The sequence below is a fragment of the Giraffa tippelskirchi genome, chromosome 13 (genome assembly GCF_054371585.1).
Source record: "Giraffa tippelskirchi isolate mGirTip1 chromosome 13, T2T-mGirTip1v1.2.pri, whole genome shotgun sequence".
Classification (NCBI taxonomy): Eukaryota; Metazoa; Chordata; class Mammalia; order Artiodactyla; family Giraffidae; genus Giraffa; species Giraffa tippelskirchi.
This window is the reverse complement of record NC_137287.1, coordinates 74,825,027-74,837,081: the sequence shown is the minus strand read 5'-3', so window position 1 is coordinate 74,837,081 and position 12,055 is coordinate 74,825,027. Positions and strand designations below refer to the sequence as shown.

The 12,055-nt window shown below is 39.1% G+C and overlaps 1 protein-coding gene across 1 annotated transcript in view; it reads left to right on the top strand.

Annotated features, from left to right (window-relative positions):
* CUBN (cubilin) overlaps positions 1-12,055 on the top strand; it is a 265,963-nt gene that overhangs the window by 219,987 nt on the left and 33,921 nt on the right. The window contains exon 59 of the mRNA XM_081553627.1: positions 38-255. Within this exon, the coding sequence (XP_081409753.1) occupies positions 38-255 (218 nt within the window). The remainder of the gene's footprint in view (positions 1-37; positions 256-12,055) is intronic.

Sequence of the window (12,055 nt, the reverse complement as noted above, 5' to 3'; positions counted from 1 at the left end):
ATGGAGAACATCACTATTAAGAAGGTTCATTTCACAGGTTCAATGATTTTGATGTGGTTCCCTCGGCTTCCTGCTCTGAAGACTACTTGGCAGTTTACGATGGTTCTAACATCAGTGATCCCCTTCTTGGCCAATTCTGTGGCTCCAACCTTCCACCAAGTATTAGGAGCAGCAATAATAGTATGTTCCTGGTGTTCAAGACAGATTCAATTCAAACAGCAAGAGGTTGGAGGATAACTTTCCGACAGACATTGGGTAAGAATTTTGGACCTGTAAATCTGTTTTTTATAACTGTTACTGTTCTGCTTTAATTTTTTCACACCTGTATAAAGTTACTCTTCATTTAAGTTTAGAGGAATATATCACATAAAATTTTGGTTTTAAAAATTACATATAAGGTATGTTGAGTGGAAAAAAAAATGACTCAACAAATGTGTCTCTCTACTATTTAAAGATAAAGTCTGTTTACAGCACCATCTCAAATGAGACTTGAGTGGGAGTTGAGCCTGTAAGGAGCAAGGGCCAGATCAAAAAAGAAGGCCTTGTGGCCTGCATTGGCTTTATCCTTAAAATGGTGAAAAGCCTGGAAGAATTTTAAGTAATGCATGTCCAAACTCTGTTAGAAGGATCATAGTGGTAGCAGGGTGGAGAAAGGCTTGGTGCTGTGTGCTTAATCGTTTAGTCGTGTCCAACTCTTTGTGACCCCATGGACTGTAGCCCACCAGGCTTCTCTGTCCATGGGATTCTCCAGGCAAGAAAACTGGAGTGGGTTGCCGTGCCCTCCTCAGGGGATCTTCCCAACTCAGGGATTGAACCCAGGTCTCCCACATTGCAGGTGGATTCTTTACTGTGTGACCTGTCAGAGAAGCCCAAGAATACTGGAGTGGGTAGCCTATCCCTTCTCCAGGGAAACTTCCCAACCCAGGAATCAAGCCAGGGTCTCCTGCATTGCAGGCAGATTCTTTACCAACTGAGCTATCCAGGAAACCGAGAAAGACTTGGAGGACTCATTAACCTCTAAAGGAAGAAGCTCATTACAGAATTCTAGATGAGGAAGGTTGAAGGCTCAAACTAACACAGGGGGAATAGAAACAGAAGGAAAGGTGAAAAATCGCAGAGATACTCAGAAGGTAGAATACTCTGGAAGCACAGTGTTGGGAACTTGATGTTTATTAATGAGGACATGAATTGAGAATGACGTTTTTATGGGTGACTTGCTGGTAAGTAGGGACTTCCCTAGTGGCTCAAAGGGCCAAGAATCTGCCTGCAATGTCGAAGACCCACGTTTGATCCCTGGGTTGAGAAGATCCCCTGGAGAAGGGAATGGCAGTCCACTCTGGTATTCTTGCCTGGAGAATCCCATGGACAGAGGAGCCTGGCAGGCTACAGTCCGTGGGGTCACAAAGAGTCAGATATGATTAAGCAATGAAGAGTTTCACTTTCTTTCGCTGGTTAGTGGTGCCTTAGGAGGCTGAGGTTTAGGGAAGAAGTATTGTATTTGGTTTGGATCATTTGGGGTTGGAGGACCTATAAGATATCTAAATGGAGAAATACAGGAGGAAATTGAAGCTTGAGAAGCAATTTGGGCACAAGGTAGTGATCAGGGAGCTATTTAAAGGTAAAAGAGAAATCCCGGCGAGAGGCTCAATCAAAAATAGTACCCCTGTAATAGCAGTGCTTCTGTGAAATAATTATCTGTATAATATGAGCTTAGAACTTTTTTTAAAAAAACTTTTTATTTTGTGTTGAAAATGTTAGTTGCTCAGTCGTATCCAACTCTTTGTAACTCCATGAACTGTAGCCCATCAGTTTCCTCTGTCCATGGGATTTTCCAGGCAAGAATACTGGAGTGGTTTGCCATTCCCATCTCCAGGGAATCGTCCTTACCCAAGGATTTAACCAAGGTCTCCTGCATTGCAGGCAGATTCTTTACTGTCTGAGCCACTGGGGACATCCTATTTTGTATTGGGGCATAGCCAGTTAACAATGTGGTGATAATTTCAGGTGAACAGTGAAGGGACTTAGCCATACATATACATGTATCCATTCTCTCCCAAACTTCCCTCCCATTCCAGGCTACCACATAACATTGAGCAGAGTTCCCTATGCTATACAGTAGGTCCTTGTTGGTTATCCATTTTAGCTTAGAACTTTAAGTTCATTAAAATATAAAGTAGCTAACCAGTTCTCTGTTTATCTGTACTTGTAGCATCAGTGGCACAGCCTAAGATCATTTATATCTAACTCTGGGAAGTGTTCTGATTCTTCACTTTGAATATAGAAGTGATTAATGTTCTAAAAACAAAAACCTCACAAAACAAATCACTTACTGTGACTACTCAGAGAGACCTGGGGTGTTTTCTACAGTAAGAATCCTACCTCAGTGTTCAAACTCTTTCTTTCTGTTTAGCCTATGCTGTGCCAAACCTTCATGCCTCTGATAACGACCAGAGCTTACCTTCACCTTCTTTACATTTGGTGTGTGATTTTTGTCATGCATTTCTCGAGGGAAGCAATTAGACATTTGTGTTTTGAAGGCTTCCCAATAAAACGCAGACATTGTGACAAATGGAATCAGAAAATCACTTTGCCACCTACCCTACTTAGCTGTATCAACAATAACTTGAAAGCAAGTCTTATGAGTAGACAGGGAGCATTCATTGCCTTAATAGAATTGCCTACATGAAATGGCATACAAAACACAGAAGGCTATTTTGAAAAAAAAGTTTATTTTCCTTTGGAGATTTTTTGCACAAAAGAACTCATCTATTCATGCCTTCAGCACAGACTTTAGAATCAAATGACATGTAATTGCATAGCTCATTCTTCCCGCTTTCAAATTGTTTTTCTTTTTCCTAATATATTCTCACGTGATCATTGAAGTCATCCTAAAGCACTCTACATGGTCATCACCTGCGTGAAGCTTCCAACTTAGCCAGTGTTCCCTAACCTCATGAATTATGATGTTTTTCTGAGCTACAAAAAGACAGTTTGGGACTTCATGTGATTTTACTGAACTGAAGTAGCACTGAAGGAAAAATCTTACACTGTCAAAGCCCCTGCTTACCCGTAAACATTGGACACTTTCAGTCAATAACTGTTTTCCTCTGGTCACAGAGAAAAGGTTTACATGCAGAGACCAGTAATGGGGTTTCATTCCTTACCAGCCGTGTGCTACCCCTGCATGCCCATCACCTCTTCCTTTTTAAAAAATATTTATTTGGCTGCACTGGGCCTTAGTTGTGGCACGTGGGATCTTTAGTTGCAGCATGCGGGATCTAGTTCCCTGACCAGGGATTGAACATACACCTTCTGCATTGGTAGCACAGAATCTTAGCCACTGGACCACCAGGGAAGTTCCCCTCTCACCTCTTCTTTATGTATAAATGCCATCAGCCACTTGGGAATATTTAAAGAATAATTTTAATTATGTTTAGTGGTATTTTTTTTCTACTGAACACCTGAGTATTAAAATTTTGTACTGTTTTGGTCTTAAAAACCCTTCAAGACCATACATATAGATTCACTGTTTGCTCTGCATAGCTTTTCAGTTTGATCTGGTTTTTGTTGTTTCTGGTAAGGAAAAGGGGGAGGAACCATAAAGGGTATGATGAATTCTAGGGTTTATAGTATATTTTCACTACAGGTCTAGATAAAAATCTTAAGCTTGGCTAATAAGATGCTCTTTTCACCTCAGTGTCATCCATTTCAAACTGCCCTGAGCATCCTGTAAAGAGAGAAAAAACGACTTTATGGATGGGACAGCGAATTTTTGTTTCCAAAACTGTTGGTTTAGCCTGGAAAGCAGCGTTTTCCCTGAATAAATAATTGATGTGAAACGGAGGCCATTTTAGTTGGCAACACCTCAGTTTCGTTCATCTTGACCTAAACCCTAGAGTTTTACAAATTTGCTATTTCAATTCCACACCTGACAATACTTTATGTAAATCTGCTTTAATTTTTCAGAAGTCAGTGAAGTGCCGACTCATACAATTATGTAATCATTAGGTAACTTCTCCTTGTACATTTGTTATATTTGTATTGCTAATAGGTCAGAACAAATTTGAGAGAAATATCCCCCTGGTTTGTTGCTAATGAATTATGTGGTGAAATCAGGTCTCCTCTTTAATGGAGCTTCTATGGAGTGGAAGGTAAGGAGGAAGCAGCCCTTCCCAGGGGCTGACATCTTCCTGTGAAAGACACCTGCCTTCTCACTTCCCCCATCAGTCCTACTCTACATGAATAAGTGATTCTGGATAACTGATAACCAGGGACCTAGTCATCCTGAGCTCCTGGGATCTGTGGATAGCCGAAATTATCTGCAGATCTGAGCCTTTCTCTGGAAAGAAGACAAGTCTTTCATCCAATTGTCAGTGGTGTCTGTAATCCCATGAAGTTTAAACAGGCATCAGTCCTATGGATTGGGCTGAAGTGGGCAAGCCCCACAGGGCACAAGTGACACTCATGAGTACCCATTATTCTGTCCACTTCTGCTTGTTTAGTTCTTGCCCCCCCTTCACCACCAGGGTCTGCTTCCACCCTGGCTGTGCTTACCTAGGTCACTCACCCAACATTTCAGATGTGCAGATGTGTTTTTAAGTCATCAAAGCCCCCTTTTCTTCTTATTTTACTGATCTCACAGCAGAGTACTGTCCAGTCAGTCTGTTTTTGACATGCTCATCACATTAGACACAAAACTTCTAGATACAGGATTAGAATCAGTGATTCAAAGTATCTATACTGACTGTATTGGACCATAGTCACTAAATGCTAAAGTGCTGCAGAATACATTACTTAAGAAAACAAATTTAGTGACGATGGTCACCTTTTATCCACTAAAAAAGGTCAACTTGAATTATTACTATATTCTGTCTTTCAAGAATTTGATGGGGATGCAGTAGGTAATTTCTGTAAAGTACTTGAGATGTCAAAGAGGACTGATATACATCAGAAAGTAATATTAAAGGTCTGGATTTCTATAAGGTTCCATGACCTACCCCATTCTCTCTCTAATGCAGAGGAGGGGAGATAGAGTCATTATTATCAACAGCAGCACTCCTGGGTGCAATTATTTCATGTTCTTTCATATTCACCATGCACTTAAATCTAACCAGCAAACCCTAAAGTATGTTTTAGAACTTAAAACCAAAATCAGAAGCTAAATTCCAATAAAATTCCAAAGCCTGGCAGACACCTGGGCTTCCTGGGTAGCACTAGTGGTAAAGAACCTGCCTGCCAATCTAGGAGAAGAAAGAGACACGGCTTTGATCCCTGGGTTGGGAAGATCCCCTGGAGAAGGGTTTGGCAACCCACTCCAGTATTCTTGTCTGGAGAATTCCATGGACAGAGGAGCCTGGAAGGCTACATACAGTCCATAGGATCGCAGAGTCATACACGACTGAAGCGACTTAGCACACGTGGCAGACACCTAGCACATAACTATTACTCCATCAATATTGGCTATATGAATGAATTAAAGAATAAATGGATAAATGTAAAGTTACATTACACTATGTATTCTACGCATGTGTTATACATTATATTATATCTAGGTTTGTCTCATTCTCAATATTGAGTCGTGGTATAGACAGTTCTGCTATTACTCGGCGTAGTGACCTGATGGCTTTCATCCTTAGAGAATTAGGTCAGACTCAGCACTCTGGTCATGTGTGTCTGATCTCTTGATTTTAACATTAAAATGTTAAATGCTGCCTTAACATTTGGAAACTGTCTCTCAGACGTGCTGCAAGAAAACAGGTGGCAGTGGTGGGAAGAAGTTGAGGCAGTTGAACAAGAGTTACTTGTAAGAGAGGACAGGAGAGATGGAAAGGTACACAGAGAAAGCTGATGACAGCCTGGGGCCCCAAAGATGGAAAATAAAACCACAACAAATGGAGGAAAAGGTAACAACATCTCAAATTCAGATTTTTGCTTCTAGTTAGTTGTAAATTTCGTAGTTTTGGTGTTCAGTTTGGACTTTGAGAGGCATTCTAAAGTTCTATGGCTAAACATTAAAAAAATAAACTTATAAACTTAAAAACATTTAATGACACTATCAATGTTTCTGTGTCTCTTTGGTCCTTCCTAGCAGCCTGATATTAGCTGCCAGATGGCATTACTTTTAAAAGTACAATTACAATATACAATAGGGTAGTTGAATTACAAAGTGAATAACTTTGTAAGTCACTGCTCGGGTAACCCTCAGTTTAGCAGTAATGGGGATATTACGCGAAAGCAGTGTTGTTTGTCTGTTCTCTTAAAGTCATTTGCTCCCTCTGATGAAGTCTGACTATGAGATGAGCCGAAATTGTAAACCCATTTGCAGAAAGCTCAGCTAAGCTTATTTCCTCTCTTTTTAAGTATTGCAACTTTCACTGGTGATTAGGTTCCTCTTGGGAGATGATGTCAAAGGCAAGGTTTCTCCTTTGTGGGTTTTATTGACAAGCGTTTTTTGCTGAGCCCTGGATGTGGGAACATGATAAAGAAACCACCAAATGCTTAGTTCACCAAAACCATACCAAAGCAAGTAAATTGGAGTAAAATGCCAGATCAGCCAAAAAAAGGGAAAGGTTTTTTATTAAAATGTGGAAAGGATTGGGGGCAGGAGGAGAAGGGGACGACAGAGGATGAGATGGCTGGATGGTATCACCGACTCGATGGACATGAGTTTGGGTAAACTCCGGGAGTTGGTGATGGACAGGGAGGCCTGGCGTGCTGTGATTCAAGGGGTCGCAAAGAGTCAGAAACTGAGCAACTGAACTGAACTGACTGATTCCAATATCAGTCTGTGTTCTCACTCTCCACCCACCTCTTGAATGATCATATTGCTGCCCCTTGAAGGATAGAGTTGTCATTGGGAAAATAAAACCAGATGGTATTGTGAAAACCAATCTAAGTGATAAAATTGAGTTAATAGTAAATTATAACACTTCGAAAAGCACTGAAAAAAACAAGAAGCTAGCAAACAGTTATTCTGCATATCCAAAACCAGTCCAGCCCTTCTAAAAATGCACACCTCATCAGACAACTGGGTGTTTGGGGTTAAATTATTTATAAGCATAGATTTCCTGTAATAATCATTATCCTTATGCACTGGTCCTGGCTTTCATATAGTATTTCCGGGAACATACAAGCAGACTGTCTTGTTTATGCCTGGTCAGCATAAACACTGAAGAAGATTCTTTGGTTGTAAATCAGTTGTTTAGAGATAAAACATTATCAGGGACTGTATTCTTCTCTTTGTTCTGTTACCTTTGTGTGGGAGCTTTAATTTCAGCTCACTCCCAGGTGAAGATGTCCTGGTTGTCCTCCTGTCACTAAGCTTCTACAAGAGGTGCTTTGCATGGGTTTTCTCATCTAATCCTCACAACCACCCATGAGACAAAATAGATTATCCCATTTTCCAAGGGAGGAAAAGAGAAGTTAGGAGATTAAGTACTTTTCTTGCAGTCAAAGAGTTTGTAAGAGGTAAAGCCAACCTTGGAATCAGGTAGGACTGTCTCCTAAATTCATCCTTTTCCTAATCTGCCCACATGGTTTCCACATAGATCAGTAAACATACTCAGGAGAGAGATTCTGGGGGTGAGTTTTCTCAAAAGCAAGTCATTTCTTTTCTCACTCTTTGGAGAGATAGAGCTATTGATATTTTTCTTCATTCTCATCTTCTCATTTGATTCTGCCTGCTTTCCAATTTGTACCTAGTCCTAAATAGAGCGTTTGATTTACTAATGTCAGTGTGTTAGTCACTCAGTTGTCTGACTCTTTGCAGTCATCATGGACTGTAGTCCACTAGGCCCCTCTGCCCATGAGATTCTCCAGGCAAGAATGAGTTGCCATTCCCTTCTCCAGGGGATCTTCCCGACCCAGGGATTGAACCCAGATTTCCCACACTGCAGGTAGATTCTTTACCATCTGAACTGCCAGTTTAATTACTATTACTATATAAATATTGTAGTACGAGTCACTACTTCCTCCTTCCTAGAAGGAAAAGAAAATATATATTTTAATAAAATATACTGTTCATAAATAATGTATTATAGCAAATTTTTATATTTATGTGATATTTATATGAATATATTTTATATATTATAAATACATTATACATAATATATATTTGTAGTATTTATATTTTAAGTAATACTTAATATTTATAAATAATACATGTATATGTATACATATACCCACATACAGTAAAAAGCCATTATCTTTCTAATGTTGACAAAGATCACATCTATCATATCAGCTTTGCATGGCATAACGGTAAAGAATTAGCACAAGTATGTGGAATATAGTTGCACTGGAATATAAGGGTAATAAATTTCTATATAACAAAAATCTCTACCTCCAAATTATAGCCTCCAATTTAGTAAAAACTTCTTAAAATTCTCATGGCTCATAGTTGGTAAAGAATTCACCTGCAATATAGGAGACCCTGGTTCAATTCTTGGGTTGGGAAGATCCCCTGGAGAAGAGATAGGCTACCCACTCCAGTATTCTTGGGCTTCCCTTGTGGTTCAGATGGTAAAGAATCCTCCTGCAATGCGAGAGACCTGGGTTTGATCCCTGGGCTGAGAAGATCCCCTAGAGATGGGAAAGGCTACCCATTCCAGTATTCTGGCCCGGAGAATTCCATGGACTGTATAGACCATGGGGTCGCAAAGAGCCAGACACAACTGAGCGACTTTCACTTTCTCAAAATTCCAGCAAAATTAAGGAATTGGGGCATTTATTTTTATGCTATACCTCTGATTGGCATTCTTACTATATGCTCTGGTTTACAAACTGGGAAACAGAGTCACACAGAAATTGACTTGGCAGGGTCTCTTAGCACATCTTGAACAGAATTGGGGAAATAATCCCTGTCTCCACTATATAGCTCTGCCATCAGAGTCATAAAATTTAAATATCAGTAGTATAATGTGCAATCTAATGTATCATTAAGAACAACAAAACAATTCCATGTCCTTGTTTATGTTATTAGACACTATTGTATACTTGGTCTGAATTGATGAATTTCACATCTTTTCTATTGCAACCTATATTATGACTACTGAATGGCACACTGCTCTTAATCCTGCTCTCTCTAAACAGAACATTTTCTAATTTTTTCTAGCTTTTGACTTTGTCCGTGATGAGAAAAGTCATACTTCTAAGTAGTGTTGCTGCATGTTAGAGTGTCTGGAGTTTTACAAATTTAAAAATTTTCTCTGCCTTCTGAAATTCAGCATTAGGAGAATGGATTTTCTTAATTAACAGACCTAACATCATTTATAACTTCCAGTTTTTAGCTAAACAAGCATTTTCCTACAAAAAACTACCCTTTCACAGTGTTTTAAATCTTTTGATGATATTTTTTGATGTTGTTCTGCTAATTGTTTCTTCATAATGAGATATGCCACAGAAGTCAACTAAGTTAGCTTTGTAACAGGCTAATACGTAAGACCAAAAAGTTATATATAGACATACATACACACGAACACATGCATAATATGTTTACAACATAGTTGCAACTTTATAATTCAAGAAATATATTTAGTCCCAAGATTTCCCATTATAAACTTAGATTAGACAGCAAAGATCCATCCAGTAAGAACTATCTATATGTTTTCTATGCATTCCTTAATTGCTTATTCAATAGCGTTCACCATTTATTATGCAGGCAGTGAGCTTTTCTATGGGGACACAAAGATGAATTCAACAAGGTCTTTGTTTTTGGGAATCTTATTCAAGAGTCAGGAAATAATTGTAAATTATGCACGGCAAATGCTTTTGTCAGCAGTATGTGCAGAGGACAGCAGAGACAGAAAGAAAGGGATCTGAAGTACACTGGTGTTGAGTAAAATTTTAAAAAAACACAGGAAAAAAAAAGTTCCAGAAAGCACTGCAAGGAATGATGAACCCTGAATTGTAGTTAGTGGTTCATAAACATAGTGCAAGCCCTAGAGATAGACTTCTAGGTTCAGACTCAGTCTTTACACATCCCAGCAAGTTTGACCATGAACAGTCACTTGTCCTCTTGACTTTCTCATCTGTCCAGTGGACCACCAATAGTAACTACCTCATAGAGCTGTGGCAGAGAGGAAACTAAAACATTCCCTGACACTCATTTAGAATGGAATTAATTTTAGATACAGATAATATTAACTCAGAGGCTGAGAAGGCATTTGGTGGGAAAATAGACATTTTATGGAGAAGAAAAAGCTTGTACAAAGTTGCAGAGGCTTCCCATTTCAGAGGCTGCAGACTGGCCTGCTCATTGTTAGTGAAGCTTTGGGGTGTCGGGTAGAGGACAGTAGGGGCTGAGACAGGAGAGACAGGCAGGGGTGGACATGCTGGGCTGTGCATCACGAGCAAATAGAACTGTCAGTTGTCTGGAGGCTGGAGAGTCCTACGATCTAATATGATTTGGGGTAGAAAGCACATTCTAGCACCCGCGAGGAGGATGTTTTGAAGTCAGGTCAGTTCAGTTCAATCCAGTTCAGTTGCTCAGTCTCAGTTGCTCAGTCATGTCCGACTCTTTGCGACCCCATGGAATACAGCACGCCAGGCCTCCCTATCCATCACCAACTCTTGGAGTTTACTCAAACTCATGTCCATTGAGTCGGTGATGCCATCCAACCATCTCATCCTCTGTTGTCCCCTTCTCCTCCTGCCTTCAATCTTTCCCAGTATCAGGGTCTGTTTTGAAGTAGGAGCAGCATTTTAGGCTGAGAAAGTTTGTTAAAGCATTGCAATCATTTAGGCAGGGGACAGTGAGAACAGTGATACTGCAAAAATAAAGAAGTTGAAAGGAGAAGCATTTAAGATGAAGAATCAAGAGGACTGAGTAGTCTTTGAACAGGAATTGAGGGCAAGGGAAAGCACGATGATACTAAGGTTTCTGGGCAATATCTTGTGATACCACTATTCAAATATAAACTTACAGGAGAGGACCAGGTTTCACAGGAGGAAATAAGAACTTTTGGTTTTGGTGTGGAGAATTTGGTGACTCTAAGTCATCCAGTGGGTAGCCATATAGGACAATTAGAAGCTCAGAATTTTGGTCTTATTTTTACTTTGAGGCAATGTAATGTGTGGCACATCTACATTTAGAATTATTATGTCTTCCTGGTGAATTGACTCATGTCATTCTGCAAGGTCCTTTTTTCTTTTTGGCCTTAATGTCTACTATTGCTGACTTAGTATAGCTTTCTTTCCCTGGCTTTCTTTCAATTCATGACATACGTTTCAATCTCTCCACTCTGAACATTTCTATACTCCAAAGAATGTATTTGTGTTTTGGTTTCTTTGTCTTTCTATTGGAGAATGTATCATATTTACATCTGATAAAATCACTAACATTATTGGGTTTAAAGAGACCACTGTATTGTTTTCTGTTTGTCCAATATGTTCTTATGTTTCTTTAGCTATCTTTTTTGGCCTTTTCTGAATTAATCAATTATCACTCTCTTTTAAATACTATTACCTATGTATGCAGTTTCTCTTAGATATTACCTTCGAGATTATAACATTCCCCCTTTACTCATCAGAATCTAATTTAAAAATAGTCCTTTTACCATGACATGACAAATAGAACATTTTAAATCCATTAACCTGCTTCCTGTCTTCTGTGCTATTAATAGCAATTATTTAATTATTTAAATTCTACATATGTTTTAAGCATATAAAACATTTTTATTGTTTTACGTAATTAATATTTACCATTACTGCTGTTCTTTTCTTCCTGAATTTCTATGCTTCCATCTGACTTCAATTTATTTCTTTTTGAAGACACCTTTTAGTGCTTTGTTAAATTCATATCAAATATTCTGGTAAAAATGTCTTCTGGCTTTTGTTTTTCTGAAAACAGCTTGATTCTGTCTTAAATTTCGTGGATTTTTTTTTCTCTGAATATAGAGTTCTAGTTTGCCAGTTATTTTCATTCAGCACTTTAAGACGCTATTTCATTGTCATCTGTGTTCTATCATTTTGGCTAGAAAGTCATTATAGAAGGCTTTCGGGGCTCCCTCACTCTGCTCGTTCCATTGTGGAGAGTGGTGCTGTACAAGGAGCTATC